General features: G+C 39.1%; 1 protein-coding gene across 6 annotated transcripts in view; it reads left to right on the top strand.

The window, feature by feature from the left end:
* The window catches only part of tmem87b (transmembrane protein 87B), an 82,479-nt gene extending 60,409 nt beyond the window's left edge, over positions 1-22,070 (top strand). For all 6 annotated transcript variants that reach the window (XM_059982878.1, XM_059982880.1, XM_059982881.1 and 3 more), the window contains 13 exons: positions 35-96; positions 720-903; positions 2,019-2,118; positions 4,340-4,433; positions 7,479-7,554; positions 11,662-11,766; positions 11,847-11,905; positions 12,858-12,961; positions 15,358-15,425; positions 15,766-15,833; positions 18,498-18,547; positions 19,354-19,384; positions 21,154-22,070. In XM_059982878.1, the coding sequence (XP_059838861.1) occupies positions 35-96; positions 720-903; positions 2,019-2,118; positions 4,340-4,433; positions 7,479-7,554; positions 11,662-11,766; positions 11,847-11,905; positions 12,858-12,961; positions 15,358-15,425; positions 15,766-15,833; positions 18,498-18,547; positions 19,354-19,384; positions 21,154-21,195 (1,043 nt within the window). In that variant the 3' untranslated portion in view covers positions 21,196-22,070. The remainder of the gene's footprint in view (positions 1-34; positions 97-719; positions 904-2,018; positions 2,119-4,339; positions 4,434-7,478; positions 7,555-11,661; positions 11,767-11,846; positions 11,906-12,857; positions 12,962-15,357; positions 15,426-15,765; positions 15,834-18,497; positions 18,548-19,353; positions 19,385-21,153) is intronic.
* The last annotated feature ends 1,776 nt before the right edge of the window (positions 22,071-23,846 follow it).

Genomic DNA, 23,846 nt, shown 5'->3' with positions numbered 1-23,846 from the left:
ATTCAGTGTTCAATAATTGAATTATCCTTTGCAGTAATGGTATCGATGCAAGGTTCTCATGGATTCATCTCGGCAACTGAATTTCCATTGATGATTGTAAGTATGAAGTATCTGTTGTGCTGGTAATTACTGCATGTACAGACATTCCATGCTTCCGGTTCTTTTGTGTATTAAGTAATTATCATAAATTTCTTGCATAAAATGCCATTTTGTAAGATTATTTTGTAAATGTGGATTTTGGCTTGTTTTGCTGAGTGTCAGTTTGGACATTGTGATATCCTTGAAGAACAAAATAACATTTCTGCCTGTTATTGTAGACAAACATAATTCTGATGCCTGAACCATTAAGAAACCTCAACCTCCAAGCTTTCCACACATGCATTGAATTCCTCTCAATGTTTATCGGCCATTATCTCAATGAAGCTGTGGTATTGGCCATCTATTTCCTTGTGTCTTTCCCTCACTAAGTGCCACTTGATCCCAAGCAAACCCAATTCTTACTTGCTGATGCAATAGATTTACTTTTACAGGAGTCAGAAATGCAATCTCCTCCTTCACTATTTTTTTCCGAATAATGAAAGCATGGTATTTGCTTTCACATAAGTCCCTTCCTTTGGTTGCTAAGCTCTTCCCTATATTATGTTTAATTTGGTGTTTGTGTTTAAATTTTTGCCTTGTGTTCTTAGTCAATTATTCTGATTTTTAATTTCCCCCCACAGTTTTATATGGTATTGTGCATCATATACATAATTTACGGAATCTTTTGGCTTTTCTGGTCTGCGTGTTATTGGAAAGATTTGTTGAGGATCCAGTTCTGGATAGCTGGAGTGATTTTTCTTGGAATGCTGGAAAAAGCTGTATTCTATGCAGAATATCAGAACACAAATATTCGTGGAACATCTGGTATGTTTAGTTCATGATCTGCTTCATAAATGAAAGTGGTTTGATGTCATATTAGGTGTTAAAGAGAAGATGTTAACAACTTGAAAGCATAAACAAATAAAATAATCATCCAGTTTGAATCTGTTCTTGAAATGTGATGCATTCAAACTGAACAGTCTCAAATGCATCTTTGTTATTTGATATTCAACAGAAAAATTATATTGACGTAAGCCGTTTTTTCATCTTAAACGGGAAAGGTTTATCTAAGTTTCGCTTTTAGCAATGAGTGTAGGTGGATAAAAGAAACTAATCTTTACAAAGGTTTCTGATTTTCTGGAGCTCTTTGATTCTCAGTTTCATCAATAGTGAATATGTCCATCTAAAATTCTGAGATGTAATTAAATATGCTGATTGCATTTCCATTTTGCAAGAAAAATTGCAAGTATTGTTTTCTGTGTCTAAACTCCAGTTTAATTCACATCTTACATTAATGAAATTCTATGCCATTCAAGTTCTGTTAAAATGAGATGTGTATTACACTCAGAACATGAGCGCTGAGCACGTTATTCAATAGGTACGGTTCATCAAGGTTACCACATTCATTCATTCATTCATTCCTTGCTGCTTTCATTGAAATTGAATTTGTATTCCATGACATCTCTTAATTGTTAAAACACCGCACAAGAGCACACCAAGACTTTGTAAAGCTTGTGACTCACTGCAGAAATAGTGCTCATTTTTTAAAATTACATTTGAGTTGGAGGTCAGTCTGATCTAGTAGAACAAATGTTATAAAATTAATTTGTTGTGGGATTTACTTGCTCCTGGTTTTTTATTCACATATCATAATGGAAGAATCAACGTTCCTTGAAAAGTTTGTCACAAATTAGCAAATTAACTACACCTTGAGGCTTGCTGGTCTATGTATCAGTAGGTGGTGTTTGAAAGTATCTCTCTTCCTTCTGAATATTTCCTCTTGTTTATTATGCTGAACCTGACGTCCAGTTACTGTATCCCTACTTCACGGTGCTATGGTATGTTTATGGCATAAAGCCTATATTTTTGAGTAAACTATTTTTAAATGTCCACAATAATTTGGTAAGGAAAGTTTAAGATGCCTGTTTTTTTTCTTACAGTGCAAGGTCTTCTGGTCTTTGCAGAACTTATTTCTGCTTTGAAAAGAACATTGGCTCGGCTCCTTGTGATCATTGTAAGCTTGGGATATGGAATAGTTAAGTGAGTATTTACTCAACCTTTTATTTGGAGCACGGTATTCTTAGAAAGATCTATCAGATGGTTTTGGATGTTTAAACTGGCATCGATTTCACTTCATTTTTGTGTATGGTGTTCTAGATTGCCATTATCACAGTGAGGGAAAATGCCCTTATTTTTCAGTCTTAAAAGGCCCAGCTCTAATTTTAAGATTATACTCTTGTGTTCCCCACCCAAGGGAATATTTTCTCTCCAATTTAATAATTGAATCATGGGATTGTACAACTTAGAAACAGACCCTTTGGCCCAACTCATCATACCGAACAAGTTGTCTTCTGGAGCTATTGCAATTTAATAAATATCTTTCCTGAGTCCCTTGGGATTTTTCATTTTTGTTGATCCTTAAGCTGCAAGAATCATACACTCATGAAAACTGTATCAATCCTTCATTTTCCTTCATTTTTCTCCTCCAAATTTCTAAGTTAACTTTGTCTGTCCTTGAGTAACTTCAAACAACACACACACAAAATGCTGGTGGAACACAGCAGGCCGGGCAGCATCTATAAGGCGAAGCACTGTCGTCGAAGGGTCTCTGCCTGAAACGTCAACGGTGCTTCTCCTTCTAGATGCTGCCTGGCCTGCTGTGTCCCACCAGCATTTTGTGTGTGTTGTTTGAATTTCCAGCATCTGCAGATTTCCTCGTGTTTGCTCTTTGAGTAACTTGTTCAGTTTTATGTGAAAATTTCTACCATCCTTGAGAAATTTCTTTCTGTAGTGATTGGAACTATTGCCAGTATATGCATTGTTACTGGGTTGTATCTAGAACTTCCAGCTTGAATCCTGTCTGTACAGTTATGTTTTTTTCTACTACTTTAGCTGTAGGTTGACTTATATAGCTACAGATACATCAGGTTCAGATCACACTGTTTCCTCCTATCTGGTGTTGCTTTATTATTGCCACATGTACCGTGATAGTGAAGACTTGTCTTGTATTCTGTTGGTACAGATCTAACCATTACACAATGCACTGAGGTCTTTTTAAAAAAAAAGATAAAACAATAACGCAGTGTAAAGTGTAATAGCTACAGATTGCACTGCAGGTAAGCAATAAAATGTAAGATCATAGATTGCAAGGTCAAGAGTCTAATTTTTTTGTACTAGGAAACTATTTAATAGTCTTATTACAGCGGGGTAGAAGCTGATCTTGAGCCTGGTGCTATGTGCTTTCAGGCTTCTGTATCTTGTGTCTAATGGGAGAGGGGAAAAGATAGTGTGTCAGGGTGGATGCTGGCTGTTATACTGAGGCAGCAAAGTACAGACAGTCCATGAAGGGGAAGCAGGTTCCAGTGATGTCCATAACTCTCAGCTTGTGGTCACGGGCAGAATAGTTGGCAAATCGGATGCTTTCTTTGATACATTGATTTAAAGACTGGTAAGGGACATCAGGAATATGCCTAACTTCTTTAACGTCCTGAGGAGGTGGAGATGTGGTGAGCTTTGACTGTGGCATCTATGTGGCTGGACCAGTACAAGCTATAGGTGATGTAAGAGATGGAACCCATCAAGCTCTGCACCATTGATGTAAACAGGAGTATGCGCACCAGCAGCCTTCCTGAAGTCAATGATCAGCTCTTTGTTTTGCTGTTAATGATGAAGAGGTTATATTTTACCAAGCTCTCCATCTCCTTCCTATACACCATTGTTTTTCAAGATGCAGCCAACTTTAGACGTATCATCTACAAACTTGTCAATGAACTTGGAGCACAGTCTGGCTATGCAATTGGTTGTGTACTGTAGAGTAGGGGGTGATCAGTGTTTAGAATAATTGTGATAGAGTTGTAGATGTCTAACCTTGCTGTTTGTGTTCTCTCGATCAGGAACCCAGGGATCCATCTGTAGAAGGATGTACTGACATGCAGGTCTCAGGGAGTTTCAGTTTGCTAGGAATTATAGTTTTAAATCAAAGCTGTTAATAAACCTTGTCTAACTTGGGTGTCTTCACTGTTCATATGCGCCAGAGATGACTATAGAGTCAGGGAAATGGTGTTCACTGTAAACCAATTTCAACAGTAGAGGAGTTGCAGTGCGTGGAGATTTTGGATTAGTGCAGTTTTGCACCTGAGCTCTCAAGAAAAAATCAGCATGATCTTGAACAGTGCAGAAATGAAGAGGCCCATTGTTCAATTTCGTATATTCACATTACCTAAAAATAAAGTAAATGCGCACCTCCTCTATCTGTTTACAGGCCTCGATTAGGCACAGTAATGCACAGAGTGATCGGCTTGGGAGGCCTCTACCTGGCTTTTGCAGCTGTTGAAGGAGTTTTGAGAATTACTGGGGTAAAGTAAAATCTAATTTCAAAACCTTTCACTTAAAGGGTTTGCAGAATTTTTGTTTATGCTCGTTCTGACTTCTCTTGTTTACGTGGGTCTGTGGTATTTAGTGCATCAATAAACTAAACAGAATGCTAAACTGCCTAATTAGGTTAGCAGGCCTTCTATCAGAGGAAGAATGTGCCACATCTTTTGTCCATTTTTTAGTCTTGATGATAGCAATTTAAAAAATTAAAAGCCTCCAAGAACCAAACTGATTCACAGCAAGAATATGAATAAATTATTAGTGGAATTTGCATCTTCAGCTTTGGAATTGGCCTCGGGGGTACTAAATGATGTTAAGCAGAATAGAAATGTTAAATGAATTCGTTTGAGAACATAAAGGTTGAAAATAGTAAAATCTAAATTTACGATTGCTACAAGTTCAAGTCGTGATTTGCATAGAATGGGCTTACATTTGTGAAAACACAATTTTAACAATTGGATACTATTATAGGAATTTAAGTCAGACTTAAGACCGTAAGATATACGAGCAGAAGCAGGCCATTTGGCCCATCGAGTCTGCTCCAGCTTTCAATCATGGGCTGATCCAATTCTTCCAGTTATCCCCACTCCCCTGCCTTCTCCCCATACCCTATGATGCCCTGGATAATCAAGAACCTATCTATCTTGCCTTAAATGCTCCCAATGACTTAGCATCCACAGCTGCTCATGTCAACAAATTCCACAGATTTACCACCCTCTGACTAAAGTAATTTCTCTGCATATCTGTTCTAAATGGACGTCCTTCAATCCTGAAGTCATGCCCATTTGTTCTAGACTTCCCTACCATGAGAAATAATCTGTTCGGGCCTTTTAATGTTTGGAATGTTTTTATCAGATTCCACCCTCTCTCCCCCCCCCCCCCCCCATCATTCTCATGAATTCCAGGGGATACAGCCCAAGAGCTGCCAGATGTTTCTTGTACAGTAACCCTTCATTCCTGGAATCATTGTCACGAATTTTCTCTTAACCCTCTCCAATGTCGGTATATCTTTTAAAATATGTCCAAATCTGCACACACAGTTCTCGAGTGTGGTCTCATGAGTACCTTCTTGAACCGCAACATCTCACCCCTGCTCTTATATTCTATACCTCTAGAAATGAATACCAACATTGCATTCCCCTTCACCACAGACTCAACCTGAAGGTTAACCTTTGTTTAGGGTATTCTGCACAAGGACTCCCTAAGTCCCTTTGCATTTTGAATTCTTTTCTCCATATAAAGAAGTCTGCCTGTTTATTTCTTCCACCGCAGTGCATGACCATACACTTTGCAACATCGTATTTCATTTGCCACTTCTTTGCCCATTCCCCTAAACTATCAAAGTCTCTCTGCAGGCACTCTGTTTCCTCAACACTATCCACTCCTCCACCTATCTTTGTATCATCAACAAATTTAGCCACGAATCCATTAATGCTATAGTCCATATCATCGACATACACTGTAAATAATTTTTTTTTAAAAAGCAGCAGTTCCAACACCGACCCCTGTGGAACTCCACTGGTAAAGTGCAGTCAGCCAGAATAGGATCACTTTATTCCCACCCTCTGTTTTCTGCCAATCAGCCAATGCTCCACCCACACTAGTAACTTCCCTGTAGTTCCATGGGCTCTTACCTAGCCAAGCAGCCTCATGTGCGGTACCTTGTCAAAGATCTTATGAAAATCTAAGTACACCACATCTACTGCATCTCCTTTGTCTATCCTGCTTGTAATTTCCTACAAAAAAATTGCAGAAGGTTAGTCGGGCAGGATTTTCCTTTCAGGCCAAAGCCAGAATGGTTTCCTATTTTGTTATATGCCTCCAGGTACTCCGTAAGTTCATCTCTAACAATTGATTCCAACAACTTCCCAACCACTGATGTCAGGTTAATTGGTCTATAGTTTCCTTTCTGCTGCCTCCCACCCTTCTTAAATAGCAGAGTAACATTTGCAATTTTCCACTCATCTGGTACAACGCCAGAATCTATCGATTCTTGAAAGATCATTGTTAATGCCTCCACAATCTCTCCCATCTACTTCCATCATGTCCAGGAGATTTATCCACCTTCAGACCATTAAGATTCCTGAGCACTTTCTCAGTCGTAATTTTCACTGCACATTCTTTACTTCCCTGACACTCTTGAATGTCCTGTATTCTGCAGATGTCTTCCACTGTGAAGATTGTTGCAAAATACGCATTCGGTTCCTCTGCCATCTCTGCGTCTCTCATTTCAATATTTCCAGCGCCATTTTTCTATTGGTCCTATATCTACCCTCAACTCTCTTTTACCCTTATATGCTTAAAGCTTTTATCATCTTCTTTGATATTAGTTCCTAGCTTCCTTTCATAATTCATCTTTTCCTTCCTAATGACCTTCTTAGTTTCCTTCTGCAAGTTTTTAAAAAAGCTTCCCAATCCTCTATCTTCCCACTAGCTTTGGCTTCCTTGCTCTGGCTTCACTTGTCAGCCACGGTGGTGTCCTTATTCCATTCAAAAATTTCTTTTTATTTGGAATATATCTGTCTTGCACTTCCCTCATTTTTCACAGAAATTCCAGCCATTGCTGCTTTGCTGTCCTTCCTGCTGGTGTCTCTTTCCATTAACCTTGGCCAGTTCCCCTCTCGTGCCATTGTAATTTCCTTTATTCCACTGAAACACCAACACATGATGGTTTCATAAGATGATTCTTGGTGGGATAGTTGGGACCCAGATGTCACTTATCAGGGTGGTATATTACATGCCACAGCTCTTGTATACGTTGCCTCTCCTGAAGGGAAAGGAGACTGGGAAAGAGCTGTTACTGGAAGTTTTTATGGAAGTTGTGCAGCTGCCTGTCTGCTGATTTCTTACCCGGGTATATGCAGAAATTTAATTCCAGATTCTCTATCTTTTAACCTAAAATCTTAATTTGGTCTACAAGGATTTGTAAGTAGTCCAACATTTAGATTGATATTAATTGTTACTTTTTCATACCAGTGAAACTAGTTTTCAGAAAAAGTAATTTTTTTTCCTCTCTAACACTGCAGGATCGAAGAAGTGTTCCAGTCTTGGTTGCTGATATATTTTTAGCATTAATCGATTCCTGTTTTGTCTGGTTCATATCCTTCTCAAGTTCCCTACGTTTTCTCGAAAGATACAGATCTTCAGCTGAAAAATTCTGTATAAGAGAACATAGGCTGAAAATTCATGTTCAGTAACTGTATAATTGTTTTCAGACCTGGTGACCTTTATAGTAGCTAGACAGCAACATTATTTGTGCAACAATTTTGTATTTAACCTTCATTTTAAGCTGCTGCTTTTCTATTCTGTTCTCTTTGTTGCTATTCATTTTATTTTTCCCTTAGTAAGATCTGATTTGCCATATCAATCAGTTTGCATGTAATTAGCTGCTTTTATCTTGTTTGCTGTCTTCCTCTAACTGGACTCCTTTAATATTTAACAGGAAAGGAAATCTGATCTCAACTCTTGATCAATATACCCCTTGGCTTTGCTTGATATAGGCTTGTATTGGTGAATATCCTTTATAAATAGCAGCTTCAGTGTAATATCAGATTCACAAGTCCTACCTATACCACACCAGCATCTGACTGCTCACTAATTAAACTGATTGCAAAGCAGGTTATTTAAATTGTATTATAAGACAGCAATACAATTTCAATTTTTATTTTTAGTAACCAAAAGTAAAATATAATGCAACTTAATAAGATGCAAAATTATCTTTAGCAAACACCATAAGGCAGGGTTTTTCCACAAAGTTTGCCTGTGGTTTCTTACACAGGTGTGCATAATTCTTTTGAATGAAAAATACAGGTCGACCTTCACTAATCCGACTACCTGTAATCCAGTTCCTTCGATAATCCAACACTGATTTAAAATTTTCCACGCAACTGTAATTTCAAATTTCCCGGGCCACCGTACCAATCTGCTGCGCGTTGTTTTGGTTGCGTTAGATCTGTTCATGTGTTGGCACGCTCTTGTAAGCACAGACAGGCGATTCCTGCTTGATTTCCTGCATTTATTAGTATCATTTGTGTGCACCCACCAATGGCGGGAGAACTGGCGCGCACTGGGTCAGTCCGCCTTCTCGCCTGCCGGCCGGTGCTCCTTTCTCTTCTACCTACAACCTCAGATCAGATGTGGCGACCCACTGAATTTAAGCATATTTCTTAGTGGAGGAAAAGAAACTAGCGAGGATTCCCTCAGTAGCTGCGAGTGAAAAGGGAAGAGCCCAGCGCAGAAACCCCACACTTGCAGACAAGTAACTTTGCCTGAAGGTATATTAAATGTCTCATTTTAGAAACAGTGCTCAACTGTGTGTAAATTAATTCCTGTACATTTACCTGTACCCTTTATTTTATCTGTGCCTGCGCAGTATATTATTTTATTAAAATTTCACTTTCTACTCATGTAATATTTCTGTTTAATTGTTATCTAACTTTTACTGATTTACATGATATTTTAAAAGTACGATGAGGCAGTTAGCTATTGCTTAATGTGATCCTGTAATTCGGCATTTTCACTAATCAGGCACTCCTCAGGTGCAATGGTGTCGGATTATAGAAGGTCAAACTGTACTTGATTCTGTTGAATGTCGTATGGTCCAAGTATGTAACCAAACATACAATTATCCACTTGCAAAAATGAAGAGAATTAGATTAGTAAACTTCCACAATGTTGTCACATTATAAAAAGCAGAGCCATTTTAGAGTACTGATAGTTATTGGGTTTATAATGGCAGTTTGAAATATTTTGCTATTGGACACAAGCCATATTCAGGCAAGTTCTAATCTCTCAATCCATAGAGGTCAAACTCCTGTGTTAAAGCTTCAGGCATGTTTATAAATTAATTCCTTACATGAATTCATGTACAGTGATATCAGACACAAGCTGCTCAGAGTTATTACCTAACTTTCCTACCGCACTTTCCTTTATTTATCTTTATAGCAATAAATGTCATGCATTTTAATATTAAAAAGTTGTGCAAAATATTTTCCTCCCTGTATGGTCTTTCGGAATTGAGAATGGCTTCCACTCTGATACTGGGGTAACTGATAAGACCAATGTGGGAATTACAAATGGGGTGGGAGGAGCCTTATGGGAGAGATTTGGGCAGTTGATGAAATTGTATACTGCTTTAGCTGTTTGTTCACGACTTCTCTGTGCTCCAGGTGAATTGAAGTGAGGTTTTCAATACATCCTGAATGTTTCTGCTCTAAGTGTGATGGCCCAAGGATTTCCAGAAGTCAGTGGAGTCTTTGCTGTTTTATCAGAGACTTTGAACACAAACCTGAATCATTTTCTCTCTCCTCTTCGTAATCCCTTCCTATTCATGGAGTTTGGAAAAGTGTTTGTTTTGAGAGTCTACGAATGAACATGTAAATGATGTGACCTGCCCAATGGGAAGCAACTTGGCTCTCCATGCTGGAGATATTGGCCTGGGAGAGACAGCTGTTGTTTCTCTATCCCTCTAGTGGATATTTAGGATTTTGCGGAGATAGCATCGCTGTTCTCTTTCCAGTGCCTTGATCTACCAGCCACAGATGTTCTAGAACTCAGAAGCATATCGAAAGACAGGGATCTCTGTTGCCTGATGAACCATGAGCGTTCCACTAAATTAGAGATTGTGGCGACCCATTTCCTAGCGTATCCGAACCGACTCACAATTAGATAGCCTACGGGGGTTTGCGAGCACAGAGCTTTGGAGCCTCTGCGCCATGGGGGGCCGGTTGACAGAGGCTTAAAAGTGAGGCTGAAGTTTTCGAATAAAGTTTTTTCCTTCGACTGCAGTTACCGACTCCGTGTCGTAATTTTAGCGCTGCGTGTAGCACACCGCTACAAGATGTTTGTTTTGAAGCATGTTTTTCCTCAGTCAACCAAAAACTTTGCTGGAAGATTGGAAGTGAAAAATTTTTGTGATCTCTTTGTCTTCACTAAGACATGGCTGCCAAGAAGTACAAAGTTCCATGTTTTCTAGGTCAAAATATTTCACCAGAGCTACAAAAGTGTTTTAAATTGCAGATGAGGAGGGGTGCTCAGAGCAGTGGAATGTCTGTGATTGGATTGAGACTAAGCTTGTACTCATAACAATGGGTTTTAATGAGAGCAGTTAAAAAGGAAAAGAAAGAAAACGTGAAAGTTAGAACAAAGCAGTTGTTGGAACTCCAGCAGATCAGGCAGCTTCCATGGAGAGAGCAAATCTGATTTGATATTCTAGTTGGATTACATTACATCAGAACAAGAGAGTTTTGCTCGTGCAGGTGCACTGGAATTAAATCTAGAATTGAATATTAAAGGCTGTAAGGTGCTTTTGTAGCTGTTAGGATGTTGTTCCTCAAGCTTCCTTTGGGTTTTGTTGGAATGATATTGGAGACCAAAGATTAGGATCAGAGTGAGAATTCTTGACTATTAAACTAGGCAGGACTTTGGCTCTTGGCCTTGATGGCTTCTGTGTTTCCATTCAAGTGTTAGGTAGTAGGCAGTTGTCGATCCCAGGGGATCTTGGATTTGTACCTCTGGCAGACTTGTGTCCTCTCCAGGGTACAAGCCTGGAGGGAAGATTTGAAGAAACAGCTGGTTCCCCTCCTCCATGTCACTGATATTGTCCAAGGGAAGAGCAAATGACAATACAGCTTGGCACTAGCGTCATTGCAGAGCTTGTCACAGTGAAGTTGTAAGCAACATCAAACTGCCTTAGAGACCCCGGCTCCAGATTTCTTCCTCGGGTTTTACTCCCGAAGCCTTTCCCATGGCCGCCAGGCAGTGGAGGTTTAAAATCAGAGTTTTCCTTCTAGGCGGGCTGCCGTCCAAGGCTTACGAGCCCCACCTCCCTGAAGCAACTGGTTTTGAGACGCCAGTGGTCTCCCTTTGACCCTTCTCTTGTCAGTTGAAACAGTTCCGCCGGGCCTAGTAGCTAAGCCATGCGTGAACGCCAAGAGTTAAACTTGATCGTCAGAGGCTGTTAGTAACACATGCCATTTAGAGCACTTTCTCGGTAGTGGGAGCTTATCTCCACTATCACCCCACCTGTGACAACCTTAAGAACCACGTATTAGGTGCCCAAGTAAAATATTGCTCATCTGTGAAATTGGTTTTAGTGAATGGTGGTATAGATTTACGTACGTTTCCATCTTGTATATAGTGATTATATTGCTTTTTAAAAATCTCTTAATTTGAAATTTGAAAATGTTCTCCTTAATTTTTGCTACATATTTGTCAGCCTGGCTCAAACAATGAAAACATTAAAATTAAGGAAAAATACAGTGAAACTTTCACTATACAGACATTTTACCAATACATTAATTTTGGCAATAATAGGTAAGTCACTTTTAGTACATCCGAGTTATTGAAATGAATAGACTAATTTTCCTTTGTTAATGCGTGTCTTTGATTTACAGCATCAGTTGGGTTTATGATATGGACAACAAAGAAGTTCAGGTTGACGCCATGTCAGGCAGTAAGTTGCTAAAATGTTTCATTAATTCTTTTTGCTGTGGGCTGGCTGTTAGCCTTTTAGAAATGCTGTGTTCTGAGTCTTTATCAATTGCAGTTTCAAAATGTTACAGGGTTTACAATACATAATCAAACTGATCTTGATTCCCAGTGTAGTTGGTGGTCTTAATGGAGTGACTGTTAATAATCCTGAAAAAATGCTGTGCTGCTTAGTCCCACTGTGTTAAATAGCATTAATATTTGATCATAATTCCTTTGGTCTTCAAAATTGTAACACTTTTCCCCGATTGGCACTACTCCCAAAATATACATAAACATCTCTCCTTAAGAACTGGCAGTGTGAAAATACATCTGGTGCCCCTAATTTGTCATGAATTCCATAGTAAAGCTGTAGTCTTAAAACAATCTAATTAGCCAATTTTTCAATTTGCAGGATCTTGAAAAATAATATACTATGATGCTCAGAGAGTTGTCAGGGGGTGACGTCATTGACTGCCTGTCCCTGCATTTCTAATGATCAGTACTGTTTGTTATTCTTGTGTTAAAATGCTTTTATGGAATTATGGCGGGAAGTTCAGGTTCACTTATTGTTACATTTTAGCTTGGGTTATACAGTTATTTGCTTGTGTATTTGTGGGTCACCCTAACTGTAACTGGGGTGTGTGATGGTCACCTCCCCTGTCAGTGTGAGACAGGTGGATTCTCTCTCCAGGTCATGGTGGCTGGTCTGATTTCAAAGGGAGCTTTACAGTGCAAACATACTTTAGAACTTTAAAGTCTGCATTAGATGCTGAACATTTTGCAAAAATTCAAATTGCAGTGGCAGCATTAAAATCACATCGGCAGTGATCTACTTTATTTACTAAAATTTGTTGCTTAGCAAACATCCACAGACGTTCAAACCTCCTTTCGGTTCTGGAATATAGCAAATTTTAACTGCATTATAACATTAACAGGATTGGATGGAACTATGGGTTGATGATGCTTTCTGGAGATTGCTCTTCTCTGTCATTCTATTAGTTATAATGTTCCTCTGGAGACCATCAGCGAACAATCAGAGGTAAGCACTTTTTAATAATTTTCATAAATATGTGAAATTTTTATTTCTCCTCCGACTTGCCTTCCCTTAGTTCTGTTGCCTGTGTCTAGTTGTAGGCAGCCAGTTTGTTCTAAGAACATGTGAAATAGGAGTAGAAGTAGGTCTCCTAGCAGTTGAGTCTTCCGTCATTCAAGAAATTATCTGATCCAATCTACTTCAATGCTATTTTGTGGCTCTGTCTTCAAATCTGATTCCTCTAATATCAATCTCTACGTCAGTGACTGACACTCTGTAGCCCTTGGGAATTTGCCACCTTCTGAGTGAAGAAATTCTCACTTTAATCTTAAATGGCCTTCTTAGTTGTTGATTCCAGCCAGGGACATCTTTTTTTCTCTGCCTACCAAAATCAATGAGGATTTCACTATATCAAAAACATTGTCCCACCAGTTCAGTGAATCTTTGTACACCATCAGTAGCAAGTACGTTCTTAAAATTTTTACAGCACTCCCTGCATAGGAAATAAATCTTTTTCTCATGTTTAAATGACAGCTGGGAAAGATGTGACGGAATCCGGTTATCCTGTTCATTCTTTTGTTGTTAGCTCGGGCATAGAGGAAGGGCAAACACTTAAGGTATACAGGCTCTTTGGTCCAATCAGTCTATACCGAACACAGTACCTACCTGCTTGTCCCAATTACCTACACCCTGCATTCAGCCCACACCCTTCCAATGTATTTATCCAATTGCCTGTACCTGCCTCAACCACTTCCACTGGCAGCTCAATCCATATACTCACCATCCTCTGCTTGAAAAACCTGCTCCTTGGGTCACTTTTAAATCTCACTGCTTTCACCTAAATCTTTGTCCCTTAATTTTGGATTCCTATCTTGGGTAAAAATTTAGCATCCACTTTATATATGCTTCTTGTGATTTTAAACTCTTAACGTAAGATCGCCCCATCATTCTCTTGCATTCCAAGGAATAAAGACCTAGGCTGGCCATCCTCTTCCGATAACTCAAGTCCTGTAGTCCTGGCGACATCTTCATAAATCTTTTATAAACACTGTTTATAGTCGTGACTGAAATTGTACAGGTACTCCAAGTACAGCATCACTAACAACTGTACAACTACAGCATTAACAGAATCAGGTATACCTCTGACATGCATTGTAATATTTGTTGTTTTGCGGCATCAGTACATTGCAATACATAAACAATAAATTATGATACACGTGTTAAATGTAGTGCAAAAAGTGAGGGGGGAAATAGGGATAGTGCTCATAGGCTCATTATCAATTAAGAAATCTGATAGCAGAGGGGAGGAAGCTGCTCCTGAAACATTTAGTGCGTCTTCAACTCTTGTACCTTGACGGTAGCAGTGAGAAGAGGGGCATCCTGGATGATGGAGGTCCTTAATGATGGATGACACTTTTTTGAGGCACAGTCTTTTGAGGGTGTCCTGGATGATAAGGAAGCTAGTGTTCATGATAGAGCTGGCTAGGTTTATACCTTTCTGCAGCTCTATCCAATCCTGTGTGCACTGCCTCCTCCATAGCAAACAGTGATGCATCTGGTGCAAGTGCTCTCCATGGTACGTCAATTGAAATTTGCAAGGGTCCCATCTCTTACTCTCATTACCCTGACCGAAGGCTACTGTGCAAAACAACATCTGTTTCACTATTGTCTACCTGTAGCACTGCTTTCTACAAACTTTGCATCTGTGCTCCAAAGTCTTCCTGTTGCAATGTACATTCATAGTTACTCCTCTGCCTGGTTTCAATCAAAACTATCTAAACTAAATTTCTTTAATAACTTGCCTGCCAATATTAATAGAACTCTGGCAATTGGCTTTAATTAATAAATTGATTTTTATCACAGCACCGTTAGTTTTGGTGATTGAATTCATTTATAAACTACCTTCAGATTTCTGTGTTAGTTAATTCATGGGTGTTATAAACTTTCAGTGCATAATTCATTAGTTTTTATATTTGAAAATGAGTACTATTTATGCATGTTTGAGATTTCACAGTGGAAGAAGCTTGACAAGAATATCACTTCCAAGCTGTGCTTGAAAGTCATGTCTTTAACAGAAACCTTATTTAAATTACCTTCTGTAATCATTTAAAAATCAGATGATAATAATTTGGGCTTTGGAGAATGAGACACATTAAGTTCCTATTTTTGATGCAATAACCACAGTAACATGGTGTAAGGTTGCAAACTTTCATTTCTATCTTGCTAGTTTCAGTGGTCACACCTTATAAAGGTGAATGCCTGTGCTCACCCCAGTACTGTAACTTTGCAGTGTTGAAGCTGCTGGCAGACATGTGAACATACTATTTTCAGGCAACTTTTTTTACATCTAACTTTTCTACTTGTATTTTCTGACTTTGGCTTTTCCTTTTGTTTAACTTCAGATATGCATTTACCCCTCTTATTGATGACCCAGATGATGAAGTGAATGAACTGATTGCAGAAAACTTGGGTAAGTATATATCTATACTTTGAATATCGTTTTTTATTCCATGTGCTCAGTGACCAGAAACTGTTTTAATTGTTGCCAATTATGGCCTCCATTCTTTACATGACACAATTCTGCAAACTGTTTCTAAAATATTAGTCAGGGTTGCTCTCAAACTGGTTTGTTGCAAAAATTATTGTATAGAAATTAACTATCTCAGTGGATTTTGAGGATGTGCAAGTTGACTGCTTTTTGACAGTATTCAAATATAAACTGGCTTGTCTATATTTTGTCCTTTTTTAAACAGTGACACAAGTAATTACTTTGTTTATTGATAATTATTGTTGTGTACTGAATGGTTTAGCTGATGGAATAAAGATACGAGCAACCAAAACGGGGGCTAATGGATTAACAACACCATCTTCAAATTTGGTGAGTATTTTTCATTATGGACGCAATACTTGTCTGCATCTCATTTCTTTCAAGTTTAAATTATTACAAATATTTAACCTACTTCAGCTCTACACATCCTTTCATGTATGCTAATTCCTGTAGTAAAAGTATCTAGTCTTTTGTGCCACTTCACTTATCCACTGATGTTCAGCCATGCAGGAACAAAGATCTTGAATTCTGTTCCAAATCTTCCCAATCTCTAACTCTGCTCAATTAAGTGCACCTTAAAATCTTGAAATCTGGCTTTGTTAATTTTAGTCTGATCTATGTACAATATCTCTGAGGCATATTCAGAATTTTAATTGTATTATGTGTGCTCAAGGAAGGATTTTTCTTTCAACTTCCCCACTGATTTTTCAAAGTGCCCTGCAACAAAGGTCTAAACAATCTTCAGGATTTAAAATTCAAATTTTTCAGAACATAGCATTCAGTTTGCTTATTACTGACCTTGCTTTTAAAAATGTTGGTGATGAATAGTTTGGGCATGATGATAGATTGGGTCATGTTATAATGATGGTTTAAGGGGAGATCTTGCAAGCGAAGATTTGAGAGGAGGGAAGTACGTGAATCATCCATACAGAAATAGACTTAAAATAGATCAACAAATTGAGAGGAAAGGCAGGGGTTCCCATACTGGGGCTCATGACCTAAAGATTAAGAAACCCTGCTTTAAGGGAAGAAATGTGTCTGCTGATTATTCAGATTTACTGTCATTCTCACCCTTGGCCATAATGCTCTATAATGAGTCAACCTATAACCAGGGAGGTGATGACCCCCTTCTGTTAGACTGAGGTAATGTTTTTTATTCTTGCTTCTAATATTTGTACATCTGTGCACTTGTAATTCTACTGTGACACTGTACTTTCCTTTGGGATCAATGAAGTATCTATCTATACCAATAAAATTCTTAATTTGTATTTTTATGAATTAAGTGTGTAACCCTCAGGTTCTGTTGGCTAGGGACTCTAGGGAGGGCAATCCCTGGCCCTGCCAAACAGGTGAGATTGAGATGTGAGTCCACTCTTAACCCCCTCCGTTTGTGCAGATGCTGCGTGATTTATTACCCTAGTACCACACAACAACAGGCAATACACCGCCAACAATTGAACAATTTAGCTTTATAATTAGACGACAGGGTTAGTGAAGGAAGGAAAAGGGCCCATTTTAATGAAACAGTCTCATGTGCACAAGTTGGAGCTCACAGTTTCCCTTTATCTCCCTGGCCTTCGGCTGGTCATGGCCCCGCTTCAGCATCTTCTCTCCTCATCTCCCACCGAACAAAAGACCCAGATCAACCTGGACCAGGCACACAACATGAAAACACCCTCCCGTCATTGGATATTCCAAAGCACCCGTTACCTCTGACCATAACCCAAACACGGCTTCCACAGAAAGATTAAATGCTTTAAATAACAAAGGTGTCTTCAGAACAAATGGCATGTTGGTGATAGGGTGAAGATGAAGGCAAACCCAATGACGAATTGAGTTTAGCGGAGAGGAGATAGTCCTGTTACTTGCTGTTGATCTACAGACAGACATACTTTATTGATCCCAAGGGAAATTGGGTTTCGTTACAGTTGCACCAACCAAGAATAGTGCAGAAATATAGCAATATAAAACCATAAATAAATAATAGGTAAATTATGTCAAGTGGAAATAAGTCCAGGACCAGCCTATTGGCTCAGGGCCTCTGACACTCCGAGGGAGGAGTTGTAAAGTTTGATGGCCGCAGGCAGGAATGACTTCCTATGATGCTCAGTGTTGCATCTTGATGGAATGAGTCTCCTGCTGAATGTACTCCTGTGCCTAACCAGTACATTATCTGGAGGAGCTATAAATAGGAGATAAGTGAGCAAAGAACTGATGCTGGAACTGAGAATATAGAACACTACACTTGTTAGAAATCTACAATAAAGGAATGCTGGAAATAACCAGCAAGCCAAGCAGTTTCAGTGGAGAAAGTGACATCTGAAATGATGTTGTAGGTTTAATATGGAAGTGTGTTTCTGTTTGAATGAAGCCCAATGTAAGCTTGAGGAACATCACCTCATCTTTGGTGGAGGCAGGTTATTGGACTTGACGTTGAATTAAATAATGCAGGGGTTCTCAACCTGAGGTCCATGGGATTTAAAAAGACTCGGAGCCCCTGATTTAAGATGACTTGTGGTTACAGTTTGTGTTAGAACAGTTGAGTCCAGATAAGGCCAGCAACCTGCAACATTTAATCAACTTTTCTTTCCATGATCCTTGTTTGACTTGCTGGATATTTCCAGCACTTTGTCGGATTTCCAGCAATTGTATCTTTGTAGTTTCAGTAATTTTTTTTTTATTCTTCTCTCTAGTTAGACCTCCAAATAGCTCAGCAAACAATTAATCAAATCACCACTGCCTCTGACTTTCTTTGTCTCCACTCTTAACTCAGATGATCCTTTTATTCTCTCCACTCCTTTCCCTGCTCTGCAATTTAAAACATGCTTATTTTGTACTTTTGAAAGGTCAGCGAGCTGAATTGGTAACTGTTTCCCTCTCCACAAATGCTCTTTAATGCACTGTTTATTTCGAGCATTTTCTAAGTTTAATTTCAGATTTCTAGCACTTTTTGCTTTCTATTGACTTCACGATTTATTTTTAATGCATAATAAGGATGAAGATTTAAAGTGGGTAGAAGACAACATCCCTTCTATAACAGATGTGTAAGTATCAGCATTTTATTATCTCTGCAGTTTATTATCTGTAATATAATCTTTTGAATGTTTGTGCTCTATTAAACATTTTGTACTTTGCCTCAGTGTACCATGCACTGCAATTTCCTGGTGACAGCCATAAACAGTTCCTATGCCTCATCTGCTCATTCTTAATGCATTAACTAAACAAAAGTGAAATTGCGACCAAGATATCATGTTTTATTGAACTGAATTATTTATTGTAATTCTATAAGCATATTGAATGAACAGTTTAATTGTTAATTTGATTCTTCATGACCGCTCCCTGGATTCAGTTTGATCTTTGGATTTTCTGTTGCTTATCAGAAGACCAACTCGGGTGTTACAAGCAAAAGAAGACCAGTTTCCTCTTACAGTTCATTTCAATGCACAAATTCACTTATATACTTTTATGTATTTTTCTTTGTACTAAATTTAACTAAGCATTAAAGGCAAAATTCTTCCAATAAGTGCTTGCTGTTTAGTTGCAATCCATTTGAGATGTACTGCTAATCCAGTATCCCATCCTCCCAACATAGTTAAATTCTCTATATTGTTTTAAATGCTATGTATTATTATAACAAATTATCTCATGAGTTTAAAGACAATGCAGAAACTGGGCCAGGGTAAGTTTCAGGGGAGCAAAGGGAATTTGCACCTGTGAATGAGATGTGGAACTCTCAGGATTTCTGAAGACACTTGGCAGATTATCAGAATTTTACTGTTTTCTCATTTTCATTGAGTATGTTTGTAACAGGGTTATTGGCGATAGCTAATAGAACTTTTTGCTCTTTCAGTGCTCTTCCTTTGTTACTGGATTCAGATGAAGTAAGTATGCACCACCTGGAGGATTCACTAAATCTGATTCAACTCAGCCAGTTTTAGAGCCTTGTCTCACCTGCTTTGTCATTAAGTTGGCTATATTGTCATAGGTGTTTGTTTATCTGCACAGTGCAATAGATGGCAAATGCTCAGCTGCAGCTTGTCTTGGTAATTACTGTGCGTCAATACCCAAGTCATTTGAGCTTGCTGCTGCAATACATCAGGTTGCACCATACTTGGCAATCTTTTCTGCAAACCATTCACTGCACTGAGTGTGTATAGTGTAGGACAAGTATTTTCCTTTGCTTGTAGAATATGAAAGCAAGTAATGTGGAGACTTTATAAAGCACTGCTGAAGCTTCACTTAAGAGTATTATTGAGTAGTCTTGAGGCCCCTTAGAAAGAATGTGCTGAACCTGGAGAGGGTTCAAAGGAGGTTCATGTAAATGATTCCAGGATTGAACAGCTTGTCATATAGAGCGTTTGATGGCTCTGGGCCTGGATTCACTAGAATTCAGAAGAATGAGAAGTGACCTCATTGAAACCCATCGCATGGTGAAAGCCCTTGATAAAGTGGATATGGAGATGATGTTTCCTCCGGTGGGAGAGTCTAAAACCATAGCCTCAGAATACAGGAGTGTCTTTTAGAACAGAGATGAGGAATTTCTTTAGCCAGAGAGCAGTGAATCTGTGGAATTCTTTGCCACAGGCAGCTGTGAGGCCAAGTCTTTATATTTGGTTGATAGATTCTTGATTGGTCAGGGCATGAAGGGGTACACGGAGACAAGAGACTGGGCCTGAGAGGAAATTGGATCAGCCATGATGAAATTGCAGAGCACACTTGATGAGCCAAATGGTCTAATTCTGCCCTGATATCTTTTGGTCGAGGAAATGTTCTGCATAGAACCAAGAACCTGGTTAAATTTTTTTGGCTGATTGATGTGCATCAGGATTCCAGAGTTATTCTCAAATGAGAGAATCTGCAGATGCTGGAAATCCAAGCAACGCACAAAATGCTGGAGGAACTCGGCAGGCCAGGCAGCATCAATGGAAAAGGGTATTGCCAATGTTTCAGGCTAAGACCCTTCAGCAGAACTAGAGAGGGAGAAAGATGAGTCAGAGTAGGTGTGGGGAGGGAAGGGAGAAACACAAGGTGATAGGTGAAATGGGGAGGGATGAGGTAAGGAGCTGGGAAGCAGATTGGTGAGAGTGATACAGGGCTGAAGAAGAGGAGGAAGAGGAGCACCAGAGGGAGGCAATGGGCTGGCAAGGAGATACGGTGAGAGGGAAAAGGGGGATGGGGAATGGTGAGGGGGAGGGCATTACTGGAAGTTCAAGAAATCGATGTTTATGCCATCAGGTTGGAGGCTGCCCAGACAAGATATAAGGTGTTGCTCCTCCAACCTGAGTGTGGCCTCATTGCGACAGTAGAGGAGGCCAAGGAATGACATGTCGGACTGGAAAGTGGAATTAAAATGAGTGGCCACCTGGAGATCCTGCTTTTTCTGGCAGACAGAGCATCGGTGCTCGGTGAAGCAGTCTTCCAATCTACGTTGGGTCTCACCGATATACAGGAGGCCACACAAGGCGCATCGGATTCAATAGATGACCCCAACAGGCTCACTGGTGAAGTGTCTCCTCACCTGGAAGGACAGTTTGGGGCCCTGAATGGTAGCGAGGGGGGAAGATTACTCTTGCTGTTACGTGCTTGTGATTACAGATGAGAAAGCAAATTTTAGTAGTGACATAAACACGTTGTTCTCTTTTCAAATTAGGAAATAATGACAATCAAATATGAAATGTCCAAGATGGAGTGAAGATCGTGTGGAATTTGTATGTATTTTACTGAGAAACTCGCTTTGCAGTGCTGTGACTAACCTTCTGTGCAGCATGTGCACAAAGGACAATGAAGGAAGAAGTGACACAGTTTGCTAGAGCACTGGCACCACACGGGCACTAAGTGCTTGTTTACTTCATGTGCAGTTCTCACAGCTGACTGACAAACTTGTTTTGAAATTAAGGTGGAAGATCATGCAACAGAAAATTCGGGATACGGGACTGCAAATGAGCTTTGCTTCAATTTTCTATCATAGTAGGAGACTTCATTTTTCCATAATTCACCCTTCCCCTTCCTCCCATCCTGTAATAGAAAATAGTATGATTTAATGCAGATTTAGAATTTTGTCCATTAAACCAGCGTACGTCTAGTGTTGGAAGTTTCCCTCTACAGTTCCATGAGTTTTAATTTCATAGATCTGCTTTTGGCATTGTCTATTCCTAAGAGTATTTGCACACAGCATACTGTATGAATCAATTCTAAATACAGTTGCCTTTTTATTTTAATTGTAGAGGTGATTATATTATGAATATAATATATTGCTGTAGCAGCACTAGAATCTTTTATTTTGGTTAAAAAAAAAGAGATTGTTACAGTTGACCAAATCTAGACTACAGAGTGCACTTGAAGAGTGATTCTCTATTATATTGACTGTGTACAGTACTCCATTTAATACTGTGATCCTATATTGAAATATTTGTATCATAAATATCCAAGTTGGTAAATCGAATCTTTCCATGTGAATTAGGGTTAGGACCCTTAAATGATGTTTGATAACAAAACTATTTTGTGAATTGATTTATAACACTGTACCTTTGATATGTTTTTTATTTATTAAATTCCTTGTGAACTTTGTCATTTTTAAAAATCTACTGGAATTGCACACTACATCAATGTGGTTAAAGAGCACAAATTAAGTGATCATTTGATCTGAAGGCGTGCAAATACCTTCTTGTTACCTTTGTTGAAATAAAAGTAATAGCACTTGTCACAATTTTTTGACACCTTTTAAACAAGGATATTAAAAATATTTAAGGTCTTTCTATATGTTTAGATTTTCGTAAAGAATGTTTACTAGCCTCCATCTAGTGTACAAATAGCGTGGGCTTCTGTCAACAGGATCTGGGAATACAGATCCATAATTCCTGGAGTAGTATCATAGGGCAGATAGGGTCATAAAGAGAGCTTTTGGCACATTGGCCTTCGTAAATTAGGGCATTGAGTATAGGAGTTGGTGTATTATGAAGTTTTATAAGATGTTGAAACTGAATTTTGGGTATTGTGTGTAGTTCTGGTCATGTACCTACAGAAAAGATTTTAATAAACTTGGAGCGCAGAAAAAAATTACAAGGTTGTTTCTGGGACTTGAGGTGAGTTAGAGGAAAAGTTCAATATGCGTGTATTTCCTGGCACGTAAGAGAATGAGGGGAAATCTTATAGAGAGCTCCTCAGAATTGAGGGTTACAGATAGGGTAAATACATATAGGCTTTTTCTAAGGTTGGGTGAGACCAGTTGTTAGAGGTTTAGGGTGAAAGATGAAATTTAAGGGGAAACTGAGGGGATCTTCACTTGGAGTGTGGAATGAGCTGACAGCAAAACTGGAGGATTCAGGTTCAACTGCAACTTTTGAGAAGCTTTGTTATGTACATAAGTGAGTGATATGGGGGGTGATATTCTGGGTATAGGATGAGATGGGCTGAAGGGCCTGTTGGCTTTCGTGCTTCATAACTCTACAGTTCAATTTGACCGGGATATCATGACATCACATGGCAAAGTGATACCTTGACTTTAAAAGTAACTGCTCCATTCTTGCATTGAATTCATTCCATTATCTACATTTGGAATAAGGCAGATAAAGTGAACCTTGAAGAACCTAAACTGATTGGTCAACATGTTCTTAGTGAGTAATTTCCCTTGTTAGCAACTTTGCAAATACAAAAGGACATAATTTTAAAGTGATTGCCCCTATACTTCCCAACAACGTCAGAAGTACTTTTTTTTGACAGTGATGGGTGTGTGGAACATGCTGGTAGAGAAAGATACATTAAGAACATTTAAGATACTCTTAAACACATGGCTGAAAGAAAATGGAAGGGCTATGCAGAAGAATGTGTTAGATTGATCTTGGAGATTAAAAGATCAGGACACATCTGGGCCATGGGGTCTGTACTTTTCAGTGCCTGAATTTAATTTTTGTCTTGTTGGGATGAGCAATTTTCCGCGGGTCAGGTCAATGCTGACCCAGGAGCTGTCTCTGGAGGTCGAGAGTCTGTTCCCCTCTTCCCCCTGGGATGCGGTGGTCAGTGGGGAAGCGTGGGGTCCCTTGTGGGTTCGGTACGCAGCGGTCTGCCGTTCTGGCCCAGGTCCTGAGACCAGATTGAAAATACGTTTCTCGGCCATATCCAATTTGATTTGAAATTTGTCCTTTAAATTTCGTTTGTTCCAGATTACAGCTTTGGAGACCACTTCTTGTAAGCGATCAGTCAGATTCGATTCAGTAAATTTTAGTTCAAATTTTTGCAGGCTACTTTGGTAATGCCCAGTTAAAATTTGTCCTGTTTCTTCAGCCCAAGCGTCCGCATTCGCAGCAATTTTATGAAGCATTTCGTGGAGGGATTTGCAGGCTTAAT

Source organism: Hypanus sabinus, chromosome 10 (genome assembly GCF_030144855.1).
Source record: "Hypanus sabinus isolate sHypSab1 chromosome 10, sHypSab1.hap1, whole genome shotgun sequence".
NCBI classification, from domain to species: Eukaryota; Metazoa; Chordata; class Chondrichthyes; order Myliobatiformes; family Dasyatidae; genus Hypanus; species Hypanus sabinus.
This window is presented reverse-complemented; position numbering and strand designations above follow the sequence as displayed.